At 32.7% G+C, this 24,109-nt stretch overlaps 3 protein-coding genes across 4 annotated transcripts in view; 2 read left to right on the top strand and 1 right to left on the bottom strand.

Annotated features, from left to right (window-relative positions):
• Positions 1–12,833, top strand: part of LOC140439393 (kinesin-like protein KIF18A) — a 31,182-nt gene extending 18,349 nt beyond the window's left edge. For both annotated transcript variants that reach the window (XM_072529273.1, XM_072529272.1), the window contains exons 7-10: positions 1,891–2,245; positions 6,288–6,431; positions 9,832–9,883; positions 12,710–12,833. In XM_072529273.1, coding sequence (XP_072385374.1) covers positions 1,891–2,245; positions 6,288–6,431; positions 9,832–9,883; positions 12,710–12,713 — 555 coding nt within the window. In that variant the 3' untranslated portion in view covers positions 12,714–12,833. The remainder of the gene's footprint in view (positions 1–1,890; positions 2,246–6,287; positions 6,432–9,831; positions 9,884–12,709) is intronic.
• A 2,695-nt stretch (positions 12,834–15,528) lies between these two features.
• mRpS35 (mitochondrial ribosomal protein S35) lies at positions 15,529–20,858 on the bottom strand. Its single transcript, XM_072529270.1, has 5 exons — positions 20,488–20,858; positions 20,201–20,285; positions 17,464–17,995; positions 16,985–17,150; positions 15,529–15,645 (listed from the first exon to the last, which is right to left on the bottom strand). The coding sequence occupies exons 1-5, from the start codon at positions 20,588–20,590 to the stop codon at positions 15,563–15,565; spliced, it is 969 nt and encodes a 322-aa protein (XP_072385371.1). The 5' UTR covers positions 20,591–20,858; the 3' UTR covers positions 15,529–15,562.
• Positions 20,859–20,969: 111 nt separating this feature from the next.
• On the top strand, positions 20,970–21,481 carry ND-13B (NADH dehydrogenase (ubiquinone) subunit ND-13B). The gene has a single exon (XM_072529271.1). It carries the CDS (start codon positions 21,044–21,046, stop codon positions 21,407–21,409), a length of 366 nt encoding a protein of 121 aa, XP_072385372.1. The 5' UTR covers positions 20,970–21,043; the 3' UTR covers positions 21,410–21,481.
• The last annotated feature ends 2,628 nt before the right edge of the window (positions 21,482–24,109 follow it).

The following is a 24,109-nucleotide window of genomic DNA, read 5'->3' as shown; positions in this document are numbered from 1 at the left end:
CACGAGTTTGCTAGAAGAAAACACCTGGTGTTCATAATAATTTTGAGTTTTAGTAGAGAAATGGATCTCTTTGGATCCAAAAAGTTTTTTTGGATAAAAACTTAATGTCTTCCGAAAAAAAAAAGCTTCACAAAAAAAGAATAAATCTGTTAGATGAAATTGGAATTATTTAGAGATTCTTATTCTTTATATACACTACTCAACAATTGAAGTGGATAATTTTAAAATTCCTAAAATTAACATATAAAATTATTTTTAAAATAGTTGCCTGTACTATACTCTATATGCTATCTTTATTGCCAATATTTTTTGCATGTGGTTTTTTTCTCCCTATTCTTATTGGCCCTTATCTCGTACAAAGAGACACATGTTGTTCCAAACGTGAATATATCATTTGTATAAAAGTGAATGTATTGGCTTTACCAGTTGTCGATATGTCAACAAATCTATTTATCACAAAAACATTATCCCGCAAAGACGTTTAGAACTAGTGCAGCTCGAGCAATTAGTTCGTTGGATCCAACAAGGCATAACTCAACAAGAGGTTGCTATGAGGCTAAATGTGTAGCACAGTGTGATAAGTCGTGCATGAAATCGGTATGTAACAACTGGATCTGCAACGTACAGGCATGGAGGAGGAAGAGAACAATCTACAACTCGTCGACAAGACCGTTTTGTAGTTCTGACGGCAAGAAGAAACCCAACATTCACGGCTTCCAGAATTAACAGTGTCTTCAGGCATGCTACTGGACGAGCGATTTCCAGTCAAACTGTCAGAAGACGGTTACATGCATCCAATTTAAGGGCTAGACGGCGCCCTATCCATCCACGACTAACTAGGGAGCAGCGTGCATGCAGATATCGCTGAGCGATGAAACACTATCAGTGGAACTTCGAAAATTGGAGGAATTGTCTCTTTGACGAGTCCAGATTTCGTTTGTATGCTAATGATGGCCGAATATTGTTGTGGAGGGAAAGAGGACAGCGTTACAATGAAAATCTGAGAGTCCCAACCACTCTTTTTGGAGGTGGATCCGTTTGCGTGTGGGGAGGCATATGTTTTGACGGTCGCACGGACTTAGTCGTCTTAATTAATGAGACAATGACTGCTACACGATATTGAGACAGAGTCATAGTACCAATAGTTGTTCCATTTTTTGGTGCAAAAGGCTAACAATTTGTTCTGATTGATGATAATGCTTGCCTCACAGTGCGAGAATTGTCAAAGGGTGTATAGAAGCTCATGGCATTACAAGAATGGAGTGGCCACCGTGTTAACCTGATATGAATTGCATTGAACTTGTTTGGGCCGAAATGTCTAGGCAACAAAACAGGCTCCTTCAACCGCCCCAAACCTTAGATCAGTTGGTCAATATATTACGCGCGATTTGGGAACGTATACCGTAGCAGTTCATCAATAATTTAATAAGAGGTCTTCCAAATAAAGTTAGAGCACTAAGGCGACACAGAGGTGGACCCACACACTATTAATTTTTCTTTTCGGGATATTAGAAATTGAGCAGGAATAGAAATTTTAGGTTGTTAATTTTACAAATTTTGTTTATTTTCTATTTTTTTTTTTTTTTCTTAAAAATGTCTTTCTTTCGGTTCATCTGTATGAAAATACGAAGTAAAAATAAATCTTTATTTTTATCACTCCATTTTTCTATTTGACCTTATGAACAAAAAATAAAATGCCCATTTTCATAATATCCACTTCAATTGTTGAGAAGTGTATTACAAAATATGTTAAAATTCTATATAGCGTAGATTTCCCATTTCTAGATTGCACAATAAAGGAAATTTACCACGTTTTAATTATATAAATTTTATTGTGTGATATAAACTCTTCTATAACTGTTAATACAATAAAATCGGTATCTTTTTTAGATTTCACTAGAAAGCAAGCAGTCAGAAGCACTAATCGCCGAGCAAAAGGAAAAAAACGAACTTATTGAAAAAATGGCAGGCACAGTGAAATATTTCTACCAGCTTTTACAAGGCCACGGTGTTGCCTCATCCAACATTACAAAACAATACCAAGAAATTACTCAAAGTCTCTTAGGGCGTAAACATGTAACATGGGGAACACTTCCAGATTCTGGCATCAGTTCCGAAGCAAGTATAGCAGTATCAGATGTAGATGAAATACAAGAGAATAAAGGAAAAACTAAAGATGAAGCCAATCAAACATTTTCCATGCCCAGTAAACCAACGAAGACTCCTGAGCTGTTTCGTGTTAAAGGTGGGGTTTATATAAATCCGTTTGGTGTTATTGCTTTTGAAATTCTGTTCAGTTTTCTATGCAATGCAATAAATAGCAAAAGACATACAAAGTAGATGGTTTTATGGTTTTTTGTCATTACATTGTTTTCAATTTTTGGAAATTGAATTGTTTTCAATCATTCTTTTTATTGTTTGTGTATATACAGGAGGCAAATATTCAAATTAGATTTATAGACGGTGTAATATAATACTTGGCACTTCTTTTTTTGTAGAATACTTTGTCTCTTGGCTAGTTTATTTGAGCTATTTAGGCTCTCCCAACCAAGAGTAAGAACGAACCCAAATTTTTTAAATCCCATTGTGAATGAGGTAAAATGCCGCTTTGAAGCTCTTGCAATTTAGTCTTTAAAATTTCGCTTATTGCTTTTTAAAAGTGCATTTTATAATTTAGATTATGTGGAGCTGCTTACTTACTACCTTGTTGAATACATGTTAAAGGAAATGTATTTAATTTTGGCACTTCCTGTGTATGCCATCCAGTGAAAAATTTTTGGATTTGAATGACTTATTATTTCGCACTTCAGTAAGATTTAAATTTTGATTTCTTGCTTCTGTCTAGTTTTTGTACCTACATTATAGCACAGGAACAAGCGATATTTGTAAAAGGAAAAGGTACACGTGAGCAAATGAGCCTGAACCTGAGATAACTCATCGAAAAGTCGAGAGAATTTCATGTACTTCTTCTACAACTGATAATATGCTTCGTTGACTACTAGAAGGCATTCGACTGTGCAAGCTGCATAAATCTTTGGTCCATTTTAATATAGATGGGTGCACCGATACACCTGAAGACACTTATTAAAAATGTGTACCAGTAAAATATGGCAACAGTATGACTTGATCAGAAGTTCTCAAGCCAATTCAAGACCGAGAGAGGTGTTAGACAAGAATGCGTATTGTCACCTGACTTATTCAACATTTATGGTGAACATGTCATGAGGATGGCTTTAGATGGATGGGCCGGTGGAGTAACAGTGGCTGATCAAGAAAATCTTCAAGTTAAGATTTGCTGATGACTGAAAAGCATTGGTCTTAAGTTAATAGAGACTAGACGAAAACAATGATGACAGATTCGACACTGCTCAGCTGAGTAACCACTTGCACGAATAGTAGATACACAGCACTTGGCCTGGTTGAGAATTCTTCTTCATTTTGATCTATTTCGTGCTTTTTTTCTCCAGTTTTTTATTTTTAAGGCTGTTATATAATTTTCTATTTGTTCTATTTCGGTCTTCTTATTCTTTTTCCTATTGGCACTTATTTAAATATTTTTTTTTTCGCCTTCTTCCTTTCTTTCCACATGTCCCATCCAACGCAGCCGTCCTATTTTAACGAACTTTGTAATATGTGGATCCTGATATATTTTGTATAGTTCAAAGTTTTATCTTTTTCGTTAAATTCCATTTTATTTTGTGTCTTTATATGGGTAATTTAAAAGATAGAAAGATTTCGTGTGTCCCCCTTTAACTATTTGTATGTAATAAGCTGTGCTTAACTCATTCGTCATTGGTTTGCATATTGCCAATACTAATAGAACCAATTTATTAAACATTAAAAAGCATATGTAACTATACTTGTTAATTTGGTGTTATAAATTCGTCTTTTGTTGTCCTTGGATATGGTTACGATATAGATTTCTTCTTTCTTCTGTAGAGTCCTCACACAACATATGGACAAACACAAAATCCATATTGCATAATACCGCGAAAAACATTAAGAGTGATAGAAAAGAAAGAAGGAAACAATGGGTAGCAGACTCCACATGAACTAAAATGCAGGAGAGGAAGTGCTTAAAAGCCACAGGACTGAATGAAAATGATAAAGAGGCCTATAAAGCGCTGAACGTTCAAATAAAACAACTCTGCAAAAGATATAAGAACATACATTTGAACAAAATCTGCATGAAAATACACTCATGGACAAAAATATCGAATATTTTGGATTTTTCAAATTTTTGTTTTTCAAAATAAATTCTGGTCAAGCAAGTCGTTTATTGTAAAATAGAGTTTATTTTAACAATGTTTAATGAACAATTTTAAGTTTTTATGCCGAGAAAATTGTGAAAAAAATAAATGTTTAATATTAGGTAAATAAGGTTATTTTACTCTAAACTTAAATGATAATTTAAATTGCTTAAACAACTGGTTTAAACTGAAAGAAGTGCATGATCAGTAACGAGTATTCCCCCCTCTAGCTTTTATTACTGCTTGCATCTTTCTGAGCATGCTTGCAAGTAAATTTTGGACATATCCTTGGGAAATTGCATTCCATTCATCCTGTGCAGCAAGCCAAAGATGCTCTATCGTATTTGGAACGAGATTTCTTTGTCGTATACTGCGTTTTAGGTGATCCCACATGTGCTCTATTGGATTTAAATCAGGGCTAGACGGTGGCCAATCCAATCTTCGAATTTGGACCTCATCAAGATAATTACTCACTATGGCAGCGGCATGTGGTCGAGCATTATCGTGCATTAACGTGAATCTTTGATATCCAATGTAACCAACATATGACAAAACATGATCTTGCAGGATGTTTTAAACGTAAGAGTCATCCGTCCAGTCACTTCCACAAGTACGGTACGTACCTCTCAACTAATACCTTCCCAAAGAATTATGCCATCAACTCCAAAACTAACGGTCTGGGCGAGACTGCAGCTGGCGAATTGTTCTCCAACTCTTCTGTAGACGTAGTTTTGACCATCTGGCTTCCATAATAGGATTCTGGTCTCATCAGTGAAAAGAACGTTTTTCCAGTTGTCGATATTCCACTAAATATGTGTTCTTGCAAATTCCAAATGACGAGCTTTATGATTTTGGAGAAGACGTGGAACTTTGTCGGGGCGTCTGGGCTTTAAGTTTGCTTCTTTTGATCTCCGTCTAACTGTTTGTGAACTTACATTAACTTGTCTAACATTTAATAGTTCATTTCTGACGTGCATCGATGTCAATGAACGATTTCGTGTAGAATTAAGAACCAAAAAAACGGTCATCAATTGCAGTTGTGCACCTTGGTCGTCCTTGACCAGGCCTTCGTACAAAATTTCCTGTTTCGCGGTACCTTTTTAGAGTATTTGAAACTATAGATTCAGTTCTGATGAGACGTCGTGCGATACCTTTTTGTGCATATCCTTCCTCGTACAAAATTACAATATGTGCTACTTGGACTTCATCGCAGTGCCGAATTGGTGGGATACTTGTTTTAAACTTAGTTAAATCAAAACAATATTTAATTAAACTTAATAAATTAAACTAAAAATAACCGAATTAGTATGATTTTTCCTTTACGTGAAGAAGGATTTTTATGATAAAATGTATGAATGACACTAACCACTGAATAAACGTCAAAATAAACATCAAAATATTTCAAACCAGTTGAGTATATCAGCCTACTATATGAGTCTTATCAGTAATCTAAAATTATTTTGAAATAATAGTGACTACAAAAAAAAAATTGGAAAATTCCAAAATTCATATTCGATATTTTTGTCCATGAGTGTAGAAGGGCATAAAACCAAAACTGAGACCGAGACATGAGCAGATAACACGTTCCTTTATACCAAACCACTTTTCTATCAACGATGATAACGGAACTCTACTCACTTTTAAAAAAGATATTTTACACAGATGGAAAGGATATTATTACACACAACGCAAATATGTACGCCACTGAATGAAAATCGAGCTTCCGATTGTTTCATCAATCAGAGAAGTCCAGTAATTTGGGTCAAAAACTTCATGCATCCCAGCTTTATAATATCCTCTAAAATTTATAACTATCTTTTATCCTGAATTTTTATTTGTCCTCTTAATTTGTTCATACAAAACATTTCAATGGACGACCTTGTAATACACTGCTTTTTAAATTCTAGTTCCTTAGATATAATCATATTATGTTAACAGTGATTTCAAGATTCAGAATTACAAGAAGAAAGAACGTCTCCAAAATTCAGGTTTTAATACAGTTATAATCTTATTTATAGTAACCTTTTTATATTGTAGGTCCTAATATAAATTTCTCCCGGCCGGTGGTGAGAAAAATGCCAGTAAAGAACATTAATAATAAGGAGAACGTTTATCGAAAACCCTTTGATTCGACAAAGACCTCCCTTACAGCTAAATCAGTAGTAAATTCTGGATTGAAAAGTAAGTATTATAATTATCATAATTTCCAGTTCTAATTTATATATTTTTTTGACCCAATATATTCTTTTATATTTGATTATGATGTATCCCATTATATTGTAACGTAAATTGAACCTGGATGGGACGAAAAGGAGACAAGAAATTGGGTATTACTGTGGGCAACATAAAAATTAGCTCGAGGGACAGTTAAGTATTGGAATATCAGTGAAACGAAGAATTCCAGGTCTAATTACGTTCACTACACAAACGGCGCTCATTTGTTTTGAAGGACATTACAGCTAGCTTTGGGACGTGTTTCTAAAAATCGCTTATTAGAAACGGGGTATACTGAAGTCAGAAAGAGTAAAGAAAATAGAGAATCGTGATAACTGAAAAAAAATATATAGAAAATTGGAACTAAATAAAATGAGAAAAGGACGCCACCTTTTCTTTTCTGTGAGGGACAAGGAAAACTCTTAAAACCGAAATACATTCATATATAGCCAAATAACAATCACATTTACCTTATATGGTCGTTCAGCACTCTAGCTGTATTTATTATTAGCAGAAACATACATTTAAATGAACATATTAATTTACATCTTACAAACAGAAATGTCCATTACAAATTGATACCTTATTAAATATTCATAAAAAGTTAAAACAGGCACTCATTTCTTGGATGATCTGGTAAAATATTTGTGTTAAATAGTCTCAATAAGGAAAGCTATTTATAAAAACATGAAAAATTCAAATTTACGTTGGTCATTGTCATATCATAATATGTAGCTGAAAGAACCTTTCGATTTTACACTCTTTGAAGTGTATCAAAAAACCGACAAGTGGACGGATAGGCGTATTTGCAAATACGCATTTGCAAATAGGCGTATTGGCAAATAATTGACAAATTTACCCTTCACACTTCACACTTACGCAGCCGAATATGGCGCATAACGAATAACACATAGCGAAGTTTGGTGCCGCCATAAATGGTTTGGTTATAACGCAATGAGTTTTATGCGTTTTCTTGTCTAAATATGTTGGTCTGTTGTTAGTTTGTGAAATATACAATCTTATATTTTTTAATTAAATATGACAGCAGAAATTCATCTCATATAAAAAGAAATTGTAATTGTAATAAAAAATCTTCCCCGTGAAGGTAGACCTTGATATATAAACAAACGACAATTTAAATGCTTAAAGTAAACCCGCCAACGAAATACGCGTCAATTGTCTTAGTTTCATTTTATTGAAATGTAAAGCTAACAATCAATATACATTCACCTATATTAAATATATATATATATATATATATATATATATATATATATATATATATATATATATATATATATATATATATAGTTTTACCATTTAAAACTAAAATAACTTCCAAAATCATGGAAACAATAATGAAAGAGTTAACAGACGATGCGACGTGCTTATCAAATAACGACCTAATCAACGAAATATTGTGGTGAAATATTTCAGTTAATTTAGGTAGCTATGGTCGACATAGTAGTTTTTGTAGATGTAGATTTTTGTATTTAAATTTTTTTTTTTATATGTAATAATGCCTAAATCACAAAATTCGAGTTTACAATTCGAAACAGATTTACACTTTTCAAGGATAATCGTCGTCATAAAATCCTTGCAATCTCTGGGGATTACATGTAACGCCAGGGCGTTCTGAAAATCCTATTTTGAGGTGAGGTGGATTATTCCCCTTTGTCACTTATAAGTTGCTGTGTGTTTTTGCTGCTTTCGTGGCTCTTTTCCATTTCTTCTTGTCTTTGTATTTAACTTTCCAGCTCTTAATATTGCTTTTGTATATTCTTATATAGTAGACTCCCTCTATAACGAGAACTGAAATGGCAGACTAATTACCTCGTTATAAGCCGATCTCGTTATATCAAACAACAATAATACTGTGCAAACATATAAATATGTAGTTTTCTAAAACATTAACTTCCTATAGTGAAGCCATTCGGAGCAATATAAGATGCTAAATATTGTTTGAATGGCGTTTTTGAATAAAACTTTTATTCTGTATCTGTAAAAAATCTGTATTCTGTATAAAGCATATTTTCAAGGATAACATAACTATTGCTTCTGCAATTGGAAGAAGTCTGTCATTTTTGACTGCTTTAAATTGTCCAGTATTCTATCTATCATATTTTCTAAAGATGTGAGTGGTATGCTTCTTCATTTGCGTTTTGTCTTTGGATAAAGTTTCTTATAACATTTAAAGCACTTTCTACATATTGTCTATTAGGACCTTCTTATTATTAGGTGCGAATGGTCAACCACCTATACTGACACGTGTGAATCATAAATTGTAAATTTCCGAAGAAGTTTATTGCGGGCAGCAGTTAAAAAGGGTATTTATTTATAGCCACGGCTAGGCCAAAAACGTAAAAAAAAAACACGTTTTTCGATCTTATTTTTTCTCGTTATAACCAAATTTGCCTCGCTATAGAGGGTTATAGTTCAATAGAAATTTCACAGGATTTCATCTAATGTACCCCGTTATAAGCAAAACTTCGTAATAACCGTGTTCGTTATAGATGGAGTATACTGTATATTCTTCTACGTTATCAATAGTGGTATAGGCATAGTGGTTATCAATTAGTTATCCTTCTCAGTATATCTGTGTGTGGTCATCTCAGTATGTATTCAATACATTTTAAGTGGAGGGAGTGATGTTCCTGACTACGTTTTTCTTCAAGCCATCCTACAAGGAAAAATATTTTGAAAACGAGGTCCAGGAAGAAGAACATCTTGGTTAAAGAACCTCAGAATCTGGTTCAATACAACATCTGTGCAGCTTTTCCGCGCTGCTGCAGATAAGATAAAGATTGCCATGATGATCGCCAACATTCGTAACGGATAGGCATATCAAGAAGAAGAATGTTTTTCTTTAATTTCGGCATTTGTTTTATTTCCTATTTCTCCCTCTCTTATTATATTAGGTGGACACTGCTTCAAATTTATAGTTTTGTGTAATCAGGTATTTCTATGTTGCTGTGTCATCTTGCTTTATCAACAGGCACTTTGTTTTATGTATTATCTCTTGTATTATTCTTTTTTCTCTAATTGTTCAATTACTATCGTTGTGTCTGCTTGACAGATCATTTTCCTATGCTATTAGTTGAAGCTGATTTGTGAAAATGGATTTGTTCACGAAGTTTACCTTTCTTACCATTGCTTCTAGAATCAGGTTAAATAGTGTTGGTGAGATATAGTGTCCTTTTTTCACGCCAATTTCACACAAGAAAACTAAAAAATATCACTGTATAAAGGTTGTCAGATTGGATACAATAAAAAAAATAGTTTACATGTAGATAGTTATTAAAATATAGTATTTTAGTATTTTTTATGTTACTCACAATTTACATTTCTGACATGTGATATTTTTTAGGTACCGTATCCTCGCGACCCAAGACCATAATTAACCATCCCAGGTTTAAAAGGTATAGTATTCTTGTTTTGTAGTGTAGTTATTTGTGTTTGCAGTGATTCGGATTCGGAGAAGCAAGAAGTTGACTATAACTTCTAATTTTCTACCTTTTGATAATTGTTTCGAAAGATTTAAGATGTAGAATAGCTTCTAGATAACTTGATTCGGAAAACTATTTTCTTTTGGAAGCATAACCTCCTTATCGCCGGCTACGGACGGAGCGGTGGACCGCGCACAAATGTGATAAAATAAAAACGACTGAAACGCAACAAAAAAACGACTGTCATGATAGGTCACGCGACTACACACTATGTGTAGTAAACGCAGTCTCATGCGTGTTTCTTAATAAAATAAATTAAATCAAAAATCATCGCTCCGTGCATAGACGATAAGAAACCTATGCTTTCCCTCCTCGGTCACTTCCGGATTGTCACATCTCGTTTTTTGTATTAACTATTATGTGGTCCGAAATATAACTATAAAGATAAACTAGGATTAAGTTATTTGTACCAAAATATTTCCATTGGACCAAATATTACTCAATAAAATGTTGCTTTATATTTCTAAAATGTTATCAAAACCGGCGCGGAGATCTAACTTTATTTATTGAAGTCAATACTTCTTATCGCTCGGTGCGATGTTTTTGTACGGGCCCGAAATAATATTTAGCGTGTCTTAAATAATCGAAACACGTGCTGTAACCTTGCGGTGTACAGTAATATACATAATGCACACACAAAGGTATCGATGGCTTCTTTTGGCCACTGGAATCGCTACTCACGCATTGACTTCTTAATCTTTGGGAACGTGAAGAAGTCGTTGGTAGTTAGATCGGATCTATACGGTGGATGGTTTAACAATTCTATGTTTTCAAGCTCCAAAAACTCTATTGTTTTTTTGGGCAGTGTGAGCACTTGCATTGTCCTGATGTAGGATGATTCGCCGTTGTGTGTTGCTTTGTCGGAGTTCTTCTGGTGTCGAACTTCTGGTAAACAAACTGTTATATACCAATCAGAAGTAAACATTCTTCGATCTCCTAAAGCAATTGTTGCCACATGAAAAGATTTTGACAAAAAAGTTGCGACCATTTTCTTTCGACAGAGAACGAATCACTTTTGTTGGTTTTTCCTCATCGTGGAACATCCACACAGTAGATTGGCGTTTATTTTCCGGTTCGTAGGAGTAAATCCAAGATTCATCGCCATTAACAATACTATGAACGTTTTTGAGCTTCCTTTGTTGAACCGTTCCAGTGTTTTTCGACACCAATTAACACGAACCGCTTTTTGCTCTTCTGTGAGCAAGTTAGGGATCCAACGGGAAACCAACTTCGTAACACCCAATTCTTCATGTAGGATCTTTTGGTTCAAGGTCTTTGAAATACCCAAAGATGCCTCTATCTTCTGGTATGTTACACGGCAGTCATCCTTAATTAGCTGACGAAACGCATCAATGTTTTGCTGTGTGACTTCTGTTTTGGATGGACCTGGTCTGGATTCGTCGCTGAGACAGGCCTGGATTGAAATTCGCAATATCAGCGGGAAATAGTTGACTGGTGTGATGCTTCATTCTCAAACACAGAAACCATTTAAGCGAGACATTGCTGTTGGGATAATCCTCTCACAAAATTGTAAAAAATTATTGCTCGAAAATGTTTTCGGCTAAGATCCATTTTTCGATCGACTTGCTAATTTCAAAAATTCACTGTCTTTACACGACTTGTGGTATCGCAATGAAACTCTCGATTTAATGTTTTTTTAATTTATTTATTTGGTTGGAAAAAATTATTATTATTTGACGGGAAACTCCGCTACAGCAAATGTTGCAATAACAATGGGTAAAACAAATAAATATAATTTAAAAAAAAATAAAAAGATGATCTAACAATAATAATAATGTTAATAATAATAATAATTTGTTGAAACTAATATAAAAAATGCCAATACAGGGATTGCAGTTGATAATTCAATATTGTAAAACAAACATCATACATCGTCCAGGTAGGAAACCTGGGTAAGGAGCTTGTCTTTTGTCTTCATGCCCTCTGAGTTTGTCTTTCGCATACCACTCCCTAAAAGGCTGCAATAGGCCGAAACATCTTCTAGTGTAGCCTGAGATACTTTACTTGAGAAAACTTTAGAGAAAGAGGACACCTTTTAATTGCGTAGTACGCCGAACTCTATAAAGAGAATTACAGAAATTTGTTTCTTTAAAGTTTGTGGATATTTCATACTTTCCTAGAGGTTTCAGGTCGGAAGAAAAAAAAAGTTTTTTGACCTGGAAGTCCAATCATCAAATAAAATTTTTTATATTATTATTCATTCGCGCTTTCTTGTTTTTATTTCTCTAATTTCTAGTCTTGAAAACTATTTACTTTATCACACAGTATAATTCTAGTGGACCACCTATTGTCAGTTCTTCTCGCTAAATGCCATGTTAAAGATTTAATTCTATGGATCAATAACCTTGGTTTTCTGTCTGATTCATTCTATTCTTTTTCGATCTCTCTTTGTTATACCTAGCATTGCATCACTCCATTGGCCTTCGAGTTTCGATATTATCTCTTTCTTTAGTGTCCAAGTTTCGCAGCCGTATGCCATGATTGGTAGTATACTCTGATCGAATGCTTTTTTCTTCAGGTGGATTGGCATCTTCGATTTGAATATAACTGCATTTCTACCAAAAGATGTCCAAGATATATATATATATATATATATATATATATATATATATATATATATATATATATATATATATATATATATATATATGTATATAAATTTTTATTATATAGCAACATACATAATTCAATTACTGTATTTAGTGTTTATTGTTTCAGGTAATAAAAAACACTAGGAAATTTGTGCCAAGTTCCAAATTCTTGCAATAACTTTTATTTTTATAACATATTATATAATTTTTATAACAATTTCTGTAAAATAAATTTGTATTGACCTTTGTAATGTAGCATATTTATTAAATGTTTCCCTAACCAAAATTATTTAAAAAGTTAATAAAAATTCGGCTTAATGGCTCAACGGCTTGGTGGACTTTGTTTGAGATATGAGTAATTGAGAGCCACAGTCCAGCCAGAAATTTTTCAAATACAGCAGTACAAAATCCAAAGTGGTCTGCAGCTTTAAATTGAAATTCGCGTGAATACAGAAGGCCGATGGATTTTTTTTAACATCTCATTTATTTACAATCTGTAATAATGATATTTAGTAGAAAATAAGTAAATTGTTTAATTAAATTGCAGGTGACTGTCCACTCACAATAGCATATTAAATCATAATTTTAGTTAAAAATTATTTGTGATTCCAATAAATATGTATACATTAAAAATTTTTTGAAAATTTATAATCTTGTTGGTAGATCGCTTGGAGTGTGGTAGCGCTTTAGCTTTCTGTTTGCCTGGGGCCTCATAAGGTTCTTCGCTAGCCTGTTGGGGTGGTTTTGCAGTCGTCTGTCGTATTTTTGGGAGTAACTGGCAATTTCTTCTTTGACAGTTTTCATCTGAAGATCGCGATTGATGAATTCATTGGGCATGTACCACGGTGCATTTGTGATAATGCGGAAGGTCTTCGATTGGAATCTCTCGAGGATGTCGATAATGGATCTCGACGCAGATCCCCACAGTTGGATTCCACAACTCCATATTGGATCACTGACTTGTATACTAGAATTTTATTGTACAGATTCAGTTGTACTCTTTTTTCTATTAGCCATTTTACTGAGTTTCAGACCCAACTGTTTTCTTTTCGTGAATGTGTTTCTTCCACTTTAATCTGCGGTCCAAGTGCATACCTAGGAATTTTATATTACCCTTTTGTTGTACTTGGTTATTTAATAAGACAGTTGAGCATGTACCTTTTCGATTAGTGAACGTTATATGTACTGACTTACTTTCGTTTACTTTATTTAATTCGCCACATTTGTAACCAAGTCTTTATTTTATCGAGATTGGTCTGGAGCAGTTGCGACGCGATGTACGGGTTTGAGTGAACTGCAAGGATTGTTGTGTAGTCTGCATAAGTGGCTGTGATGATGTATTGACTTGTAGGAAGATCTGCTGTGTAGAGTAGGTAGAGAACAGGTCCAAGGACACTACCCTGAGGTACTCTAGTTTTAATTGGATAAAAGTTAGTGCACTGATTCTTTACTTTTACAAGGAAATGGCGATCGGAAAGATGGGATTTGAGGATTAGAAAGTAGTTGAGATGAAGGGCTTGTCTAATTTTGTATAGCAGGCCAGTGTGCCAGACTTTATCAAAAGCCTGCGAGATATCCAAAAAGGCTGTAGAACAGTATTTCTTCCCTTCTAAGGCATTGTTTATAGAATTGCAGATTCGGTGAATTTGCTTAGTGGTAGCATGTTGTCTAAATCCAAACTGTTGGTGGTTAGTTATTAGCTGGTGTTCCACGAGGATTGGCTGTAATCTGTCTAGTAGTAGTTTTTCAAAAACCTTTGACATCACTGAAAGTAGACTGATAGACCTATAGGACTTAACTTCTCCTACAGGCTTGCCTGGTTTGGGTATTAGGATGATTTGTGCTACTTTCCACAACAGGTGATAATAACCAGATTGCTTTAAAAATCCGTGTTAAATATTGCACTTCTTTCTTCTAAAGTTCTTTTAGAATTCTTGCAGTGATTAAGTCGAAACCTGGAGACTTTTTCGGATTCAGATCTGTTTGGATTTTGTTGAAAACTCGTTTGGCAGTGAATTTCTCCAATGGTGCTTTTAGTTGGTATGGATATTCTAAATACAATTGAATATTATCTTCGGTATCAGGGTTGTTGTTTTGATCATGTGGTTGGAACACTTCCTCCAGGTATTTGGCAAAGACTGTGGCTTTTTCTTTGTTACTTTTAGCCCATCGTCCGTTACTGGAGCGGATAGGCGGATTAGAGAGTTATGGTCGGTTAATCTGTCGTCTTGCCTTCCAAAGCGAGTATTCGGAGGTTTCCGTAGCAGATAGTTTTTGTAGATATCGTTTTATGTCGTTATTTTATTGTTGTTTAACAAAGTTTTTAATCGTGCTGTAGCTTGATTTAGTCTATTTTTATCCTGGAGTGAGCGGTGAGCGAGGTGCAAATAATCGTCAAATTTTAAGTGGTTGCAATAAACAATCAAAACAATGTATATGTTCAGGTAAAACTAGGTATGGCTTACTGGTAATTAAAGTTGATTACCATGGTTTACACTATTTTACGAAATAACGAACAAAACGAATTTAATATATGTGCATTGGTTCACTGTCGGGTTGCGTCTTTCCCTCTTATCGACTCACGCTCTTGTGGTTCGCGAGATGCATTCCCCGCGCGGTATTATAGGGATCGAAGGGATACAGGGAGGTCAAATGTATCGATTAATTTACACAACCATATTAGAATTTAAACACATGGGTATAATGAACCAAAATAGAATGGTTGCAAGGTGCATTTTTATCGTTAGTGGGAAATTAATAAAGAGGTGGCGCATCGAAGTTACTGCCTTCAACATAGTATCATCCACTTTCCAAAGCGATTCCCTCCTTAGACCACATAGAAAAACTGTCTTAGACCCATTAATAATAAAATTATGTAGTCAATTTAATTTATAGCCAATATCTTATGACATTCTTAAAAGGTTGTCAAGGATAAAAAAAAGACAATTTCATATATAAATTTATTTATATATACTAGTACTTATACTGAACTTGAAGCAGAAGGTAAACCCAATAATTTTCTTACTGCATCGCCATATTTTGTAACAGTATAGTCATTTTCTCCTAAAAAAAATAAAATTTATTAAAGATAAATAATGTTAAATAAATAAAATGAATTAAGAAACTTTCTTATAGGTTTTTTAATTAGCTTTTATTAGTATTTTATTATGATCGACATTGGCGAAACTAATGTGAAGAAAATATAAGCCTTGGGACTCTACATATTAAAGATTTAACAGGTGGAGCGAATCGCCCAATCCAAAATATTAAGCTGATTGAACCACAGGAAGGTGTAATTATTATTAAAAAAGGAAAATTGCTTTACCTAGAATAATACATTAGGGAACATCCATAAACTACGTTGTAGGGAAGAGAGAATGGTGACTTTGCTTATCAGGAGGGAGGTGGGCATGAATGCCCATCCAATGTCGGTTGTTTGGTGTATTTGGGCAAGAAAGCTGTATAACTATATGGATCAAAAGTTTATGAAAAAAACAGAATATTCGATCAATACACAGTCGAGTTTGCCCAATAAAAATTACTAAATATAGAGAATCTGAAGCTTTATGCATTTTAAAAAGATTCTGATTGAGCGTAGAAAATATAGATCCTGAAGTATCTTTCCCCACAGAAAATAAAGAAGAACAACCAAATAATATTAATGACATCATCAAATAGTTGGGAAAAGAAAAACACTTGGTATGCTATATTATTAAGTATATGTTCTTCACTAAATACTGCGTTCATGTTTCTTTATTAAATTAAATTATTTTTAAGTTAATTTAAGGGAATGAGAGAGTATTAAAAAGTCCAAATTTTTACAACATAGTTTATGGATGTTCCCTTATGAGATAAGAAAATAGCAATTATGGAAACTTATACAATTACTAATTAGAAGATAAAAAAACACTATACTCTAATGTTGAAATCATCTGCTATTATAATATCTTGATGGACTTTTACTTTACTAAGCCGCAGTGAAAGGCACCAGTAGTTGAGTCACATCATCATTCGGTTCCTTAATCTTGTTTTTCTTTCACAACAAAAATTTATAAAGAAAAAGGTTTAATCTATTGGAAGATCTAAATAGATATGGAACAAGACACAGAAAATCACCTAAATACATAACTGGGACATCCCACAAAATAGTGCAACATTAACACCATTACAACAACATTAACACACAACATTAAAAAAACTTAATATGCTTCAATTAATATTTTAAATCAAAGCATCAATAAGTGGAACATGCGGAAGGGTCAGAAATAAAACCAGTAAATAAACTAAATAAGAATAGACAGACAGGAGCTTATTGTAAGTAACACAAATGAAGGCAAAATACAGGTTACAATTTAAAATCTTGAAGACAATAGCAAATTCAAGCAATAAATAAAATATTTACCTTCATTCATAAGTTTTTCCACAGATTCTACATACTCATCTACATTTTCTATTTTATCATAAGATGTGGCAAATAATTTCTCAATGCTTGTTCTTGAGGCATTCTTTTTCCAGTCATAATATTGCATATCAGCTTCTGCTTTCAATTCTTCCCAAGGTTCAACATTCTAAAAAAATTAAAGATATTCTCAGTTTAAATAATTAACAAAATTCAAATAACTGTGTTAGTACAAATTATATTTTATTCATATATACTTCTATTTGTTTAAATAATTTATAAACTCAAATAAATTCTGGCAGAAATTGAAATAATAAATACATTGGACTTTTGAAGATTATCTGAGACTATAAAAATATATGTGCCAAAGAAAAAGTTTTAAAGCATCATCTTTATTCACAATGATAAATGTATACAGCACTTTTCCACTCCTTAAATTATCTAAAAGAATATTTAAAGTACCATAAAATAAAATAACTTACCCATGATTCATGATAAAGAGCAGTAATCAAATACAAAGCATAATCATAATTCTGCTTCCTAAGTGGACACCTATCGGTAACTATTGTCACAGTATCAGTGGCTTCATCATATCTATCTCCAACTAACCTTAAAAACTTATCATTTGCTCTCTGATTTAAGTTCAAAAATTTCAACTTAAATCTCAATGTAACTATCCTAGCTAATGGATTTCTTATAGAGGGAGAAGAGAAACAATAGTCACTAAAGGTAAGCTCAAAAGGAAAATGTTTTTCACATTTCTCATCTGTATCCAAGGCTTTGGGCCAAGGCGTACAAAACTGCTTCAGTGCTTTGCACTGCCTTTCTATTACTGGGGGTGTTAAGTGTAGAAAATTGGGTATTTTAATCAGTTCAGCATTGGCATATTTATCCGGAGAAGCTCCTTTTTTTGTATACCCTTGACGGACTGGAAGAGGTACTGATGCTGGATGAAAGGATCTGGGACCAGGCCACACATTACCCCAATCTTGATCTACCGGCATCTGGTTGGTTCTAAAAAATTGATTCTAATAAAAAAATTATGTACATACATACAAAATTACATATGTGCTACATAATATAATTACACATTGTATTTATTGGTATCAAATTTAATTTTGTTTAAATATAGCCACCTTGCCAGAGTCAGAGATGGAGACATAGACATAATGCTTATGGTAATCGAGGATGTCCTCCAACAAGGTGGTCAGACGACATTAAGTGCAGCACAACTGGATTCAAGGTACTCAAGATTGCAGGCAATGGAATTATTTACGGAAGGCCTATGTTCAGCAGTGGACTCAAAACGGCTAATGATGATGATAGCCACCTTGGTTCATAAGCAAGAGATATTTGGTTTGAATCCTGCAGGAATGGGATAGTGTTACTACAAATTATAAAATTTTCTAAGACTCCAAATTTTCTATGTTATAATGGCCTCAGTTATTGCCTTACTATAAAAAATTAGAGCTTGAAGATGTTATATATTAATATATGATCATATCATATATTAATATGTCATTCAATATGTTCATCATATTTTAATATGTATACAATTCATTCAATTCTTTTGATTTCATGGGAATATATTTCCATACAAAAATCAACACAAAGATTTGGTGAACATGTTTATAAATTTAAAAGTGATCTAACTCAAATGCAAAAGGAAAACTTAAGGACTGTGGTGGTACAAATTAGTGATGTAACGAATATTCGCATATTTTTGCATATTTGCATTCACGAAATTTGTGCGAATGTTTTGCCAATATGAATATAAGAAAAAAAATTTGAAGATTCAGTTAATAAAATAAAAATCCATTCACTTCTCAGTTTTTTTATTAAGAAAACTCACTTTATTTTACAAGCTTAGAAAACTATAAAATTAGAAAACAAAAAAATAAATGATGCAATGTAAATAAATAAAAACAAATTATTCCCTGAAACTGTTATTATCCTGAAGTTTTTAATTTTAGACAATCAACTTGAAAAAGCTAAGAATTATTCAACTACAAACTAGAAATAGTCTATGTGTTTTTATATAAAGAGTTTAAACAAACAAACATAAACAGTTCGACTTCAGTTAGATAAGTTCAGATAAATTTAGTAATTGGAACAAGATACATATATGTATTTTACACTACACTATAATGTAATACAGTACAATATGATTTGTATAATTGTTCTGAAAATTGCTGAATTACTAAATTTATCTGAACTTATCTAATTACACACCTTGCACAAATGAAACTGTCGGCAGTGCCGGAGACAATTAAAATTGCCAAATTAAAAAAAAAACGGAATATTTGCATTCACATTCGTATTCACGAATGTCAGTGGCATATATTCGCATTCGCGAATGTTCCAAAAATGACATTCGTTACATCACTAGTACAAATCAATAGAGGGACATATGAAGGAGAAACATATGAAAAACCTAACTATTAAATATAGGAATAGTGTGCCATATATTCCAACTACTACCTATACTACTTCTAGAAACAACAGAAAAAACACAACTTTATGTCATTACAAGTTTTTTGTTTCAATATTGTTGGGCTAAGATCTAAAATTAATGAAAAGAAGGTCATTGTTCATATCATGACATTTTAATGATTGTTGACAGTAGACTGATTCAGTTGTTGTACTAGTGTATAGTACATCTAGTCAGTAAAGTGTATTGGTACTAGTAATACCTACTAAATTGGTAATTGCCTTATATACTACAGTGTCTTCACATTTAAATATTAAAAGGTTGGTTTTGATTAGAATATTCAATTTTATAAATTGTGGCTGACAAATGGAGAAACATGTTTCAAAACTAATATGCTTTTTTATTAAATATTTTCATGTTTTTTTTTTCTGAATTTTTTTTTCTTTCAATAAAGGCTATATTTTCCAGTGCCTCACAAATGGGGCTAAAGTTTTACTACCAAGGTTCTTTTTATCTACTACAACCTACAACTAATCTTCTCATGTCTTTTTTTGAGGCCAGATTTCATACATGGGGCCTGGTCTAAGCAGACTGAACAAAAAGTGTTAAGTAAAACCAAGAATAATATGAGGCAGATAAAGCTTATCACCTGTAAAGATGCTGTCTACAGCAGTATTAAAACGAACATGACTGTTATTGTTATGTATTGCCTTATTAAATAAAATATGGGTATAGACTATAAAGTATGAGCAAGGACCTGCCAATAATTTAATAAAAACAAGTCCTACCTAGGTGGTATTATATTTGGTGGTCTTCTCTGCCTTCTTTCTTGTATTCCTTTTTGATTTCTAATGTTAAGTGCCCTGAATTCATCTAAAACAAAAAAAAATAGATATATCTAATTTTAAGATTAAATAACGTGCTCGCATCGTCTAAATAATTACGAGGTATCAAGCAAATAATAATTTATATTTCACAATTTTTAAATACACATCCAACTACTACCAGTTTGTATAAAAAGGAGTAATTTCAACAAAAGTTATGGATGGTAAACATAAAACCAAATAAAACTTACCTCTTATTTCTGCTTTTGCATCTGTATTCAAATATTTGCAGCAAAGAACTTTCTCAACATTAAATAGTTGATATCTTTCTATAATTTTTACACAGTTTAACATTTTTTAATAATTTGTAATATTTTTACTTTTAAACTCCACTTACTTAACCTAAAAGAACCTTATGAGATGTATCAGTTATTTCACTACAAATAACTGAACCGGAATTTCTGTAAATAAAGTGTAAAATAATGTTGAAATTGTGAGCAATAATCAAACTATCCATACACAAGTTTTGCATACAATATTTTATGTTTATTGCCATGAATTCAATCATTTATGTAAATTGTTCAGCTGTAAATGCAACTATTTTCTTTACTTAGGTTACTTACTTTGTAGGTCCAACTCTAGTAACGTAGTAATTCGGACTGAGTACTGAGTCACAGAACAAATGAAAATTGTTTTCTTTTCTGTGACTGAGTGTTAAGCAATTTGACAACTGGTAGTTTCTGTGACAGCACTGACAGCTGACATAGTTTCCAGTTACGTGAAAATTATTTTGGATTAAATAATAATATGGCTGGAACTGCAAAACTTGCAACTGGATTAACTGGCCTTACTGTGGCCAAAAATCCCCATCATACATTAGGTATTTTATACGGTAAAATTTTAAGGACTTTACAAAAAATGCCAGAGGATGCCGCCTACAGAAAATACACAGCGGACATAATAAATGAAAGATCGAAAATTTTGAAGTCCACTACTGATGTCGTGTCTATTGAAAGACAAATAGGATGTGGACAAATTGAAGAGGTAATTGTACAAGCTGAAAATGAATTAATACTTGCCAGAAAAATGTTGAACTGGAAGCCTTGGGAACCTTTAGTAAAAGAAGCTCCTCCAACTCAATGGACTTGGCCACCAGCCCAACCTCAGAGTTAATTCATTTGTTAAATATGTAAAAAATAGAAATCTAGCGCCTTTGTAAATATTTAGAATAAATATTAAAACCTAGTTTCATATTTTTTTAAAACTTGTACTTCTGCTAGGTAATCATGTTATGATCATTGGGGTATAGTATAGTATGAGTAGGGCATATCATAACTAATTTGATATTTATGTGAAACACGATCTCAAATATATATCGTAAAATGCAAAAATATTAAAAGAAATGAATATAATACAGCATTATTTTAATATCACAACCACAAGTAATTATCAATGATTTTATTTGTATACTACACAAAGGAGAAGAGATAGAAATGGTTTAGCAATAATTGTGACAAAGAATACAGACAAAACTGTAAAAAATTTCCTTTTCTCATATAGGATATTAACTATATAACAATAAATAATATTGTCATGGGGCATTTCAAAATGAAAGTTGGCAAAGGATAACAGGAAGATCTCTTAGGAAAACTAGTCTTTGAATATGAAAAGACAGAGGAGATATGGTGGCAGTAGATACACCAGAATGTCCATAGTCAAATAGACCACCTATGTATAAGCAAAATTTACTGAAATTCAATAATAGTAAAAACATCCAATGAAGATAGAACACAATATTTTGGAAGGAAAAAGCAGACTGAAAAAATGTTACAAGGATGAAAAGGCAAATAATACTATTGATGGAAAAAAGCAAATGATAGGGTAAAAAAGAAATAATCAAGATACTAGAAGAAAAAATAAAGAAGACCCCTACTGAGGAAAACTGGAAGAGAATGTAAAATATAATAGAGTATGTTCAGGAAACATGTTTTGGGTGAAGTAAAAACAAGGGTGGATGACAGGAAGCTCATAGTCCAAAGAAATGAAGTCAGAAATAAAGATACAAGAGAATCTATGTAATAATCTAACATAAGTTAAGATATCAGAAAACACAATTTAATAGAATGTAATGTTAAAAACTATGAGAAGAAATTAGAGATTGTTGGCAATAACTATCCCAAAGTCTAGACGATAAAAAGGGACATGGAGTACCTACTAAATATTAATGAACACTTAAAAGTATGAAAAAACTACATATATGAATTATTTAATGATAAAAGAAAAAGAGATGAAGATTTTCGTAAAAAAACTATTTTGTAATTAAGAAAAATTGTGTCCTATAATAAAATGTAATTTTAAAACCACTTCTCTGATCTATGGAAGTCAAAACGTCTAATAAAGTGCTGACTAACAGAACAAATATGTGTTAGTTACCTATTCAAACTATTTTTTTTTATTTTTCCTAAACATGAAATATATATTCACATATTTTTATATTTTGTTTTAATAATTTGTTTAAAATCAAAGTTATCAACATTTAAAGAATTTTAAGGTTCAATAACCCAATGCATTTTTTATCTTTTCTCGCATATATGGTTTCTTAGTTCTCCTAGATAACCAATTAGAGTCAGCTAATGGTGCGCGTCGGGTAATTGTTCACATCAATGTTTCTAATCTCGTATTTAATAAAATAGCAAAAATCTATCCCACACAAAGGAACATCGGGAGATATTTTATTGGATAGCAGTTATCGGTTACATGTTTATATAGGTTATTTATCAGTTTAGACACTTTTTGCCCTATTCTTTTTATCCAATTTTGTGTTATGTGGTGAAGTGGACGGTCGTTTAACAGTGCGCATTGCGCACCATTAGCCTAGAAGGTATATAAAGGAATTTTGTTACGTTTTGTGACTGCCATAAATTTTGTCAATGAAATTGAATACAGATTTTTCAGTCAAGCGATCCTTAATAACATTCTGCAACAGAATAAGTTTAAACGTTCATATAACATGTTTTATTTAGAAAAGGCATTATTTTCCAGATGCCAAAATATCAACGAACATCCACAAAGTCGTCCTGGGATTCTGAAACTATGAGCATGATTCTAGACTTCGTAAAAAATGGTGATAACATAGGCGAAGGTGGAAGAACGTTCAATATTCCAGAATCTTCTACTCGAGAATGTAAGAAATAAGAAATGTGTTGATGATGGACGTGACATCGTAAAACCTCATGTTGGGAAGAGTTGCATATTTTCCCTCGATAAAGAAAAACAATTAATAGAGCACGTTTAATAGGCACCTGTTACATTCCACCAACGTTTATCTTTTCAAGAATTAGAATTACAGAGCATTAACAGAAAATGGTTCATCCAAATCTATTTATTCTTGTTCTAAAAGCGGCTGGAGTAACGAAGATCTTTTTGATGAAAGTACAACCGTCGAAAGATGATCCAGTCATTTTGATTTTGGATAACCACTTCATTCACATTTCTCTTCCTATATTTAATTACTCTAGACACGATGGGATTTCTCTTTTAACAATACCTACCAATACATACTACTACAATGCACTATTAGGCTTTCAGGCAGCTTGCAACTGGCTGTTTCAAAAAGATAAATTCACGGATGATGACGTTTTAGCCGCAACTTATCATTTAGGTACCTGTTGTAGGTGATGATGAACCGTTTCCGTTAACTTATTGCACCGACAACCAAACTCAAGTCTCTAATACAAAAAATGATGCTACCTTTCCAAGTACATTCAGCAGAAGCATTTTGGAAAAACAAAAATTTCAGATATTAACAGAAAAGTCTACAGAGAATAACTTGAGATGGAAATTTAAAAAAGGAAAAGAAATGCAATATATTGT

Source organism: Diabrotica undecimpunctata, chromosome 4 (assembly GCF_040954645.1).
Source record: "Diabrotica undecimpunctata isolate CICGRU chromosome 4, icDiaUnde3, whole genome shotgun sequence".
Taxonomy (NCBI): domain Eukaryota; kingdom Metazoa; phylum Arthropoda; class Insecta; order Coleoptera; family Chrysomelidae; genus Diabrotica; species Diabrotica undecimpunctata.
The sequence above is the reverse complement of the archived record's forward strand: the minus strand, read 5'-3'. Positions and strand labels throughout refer to the sequence as shown.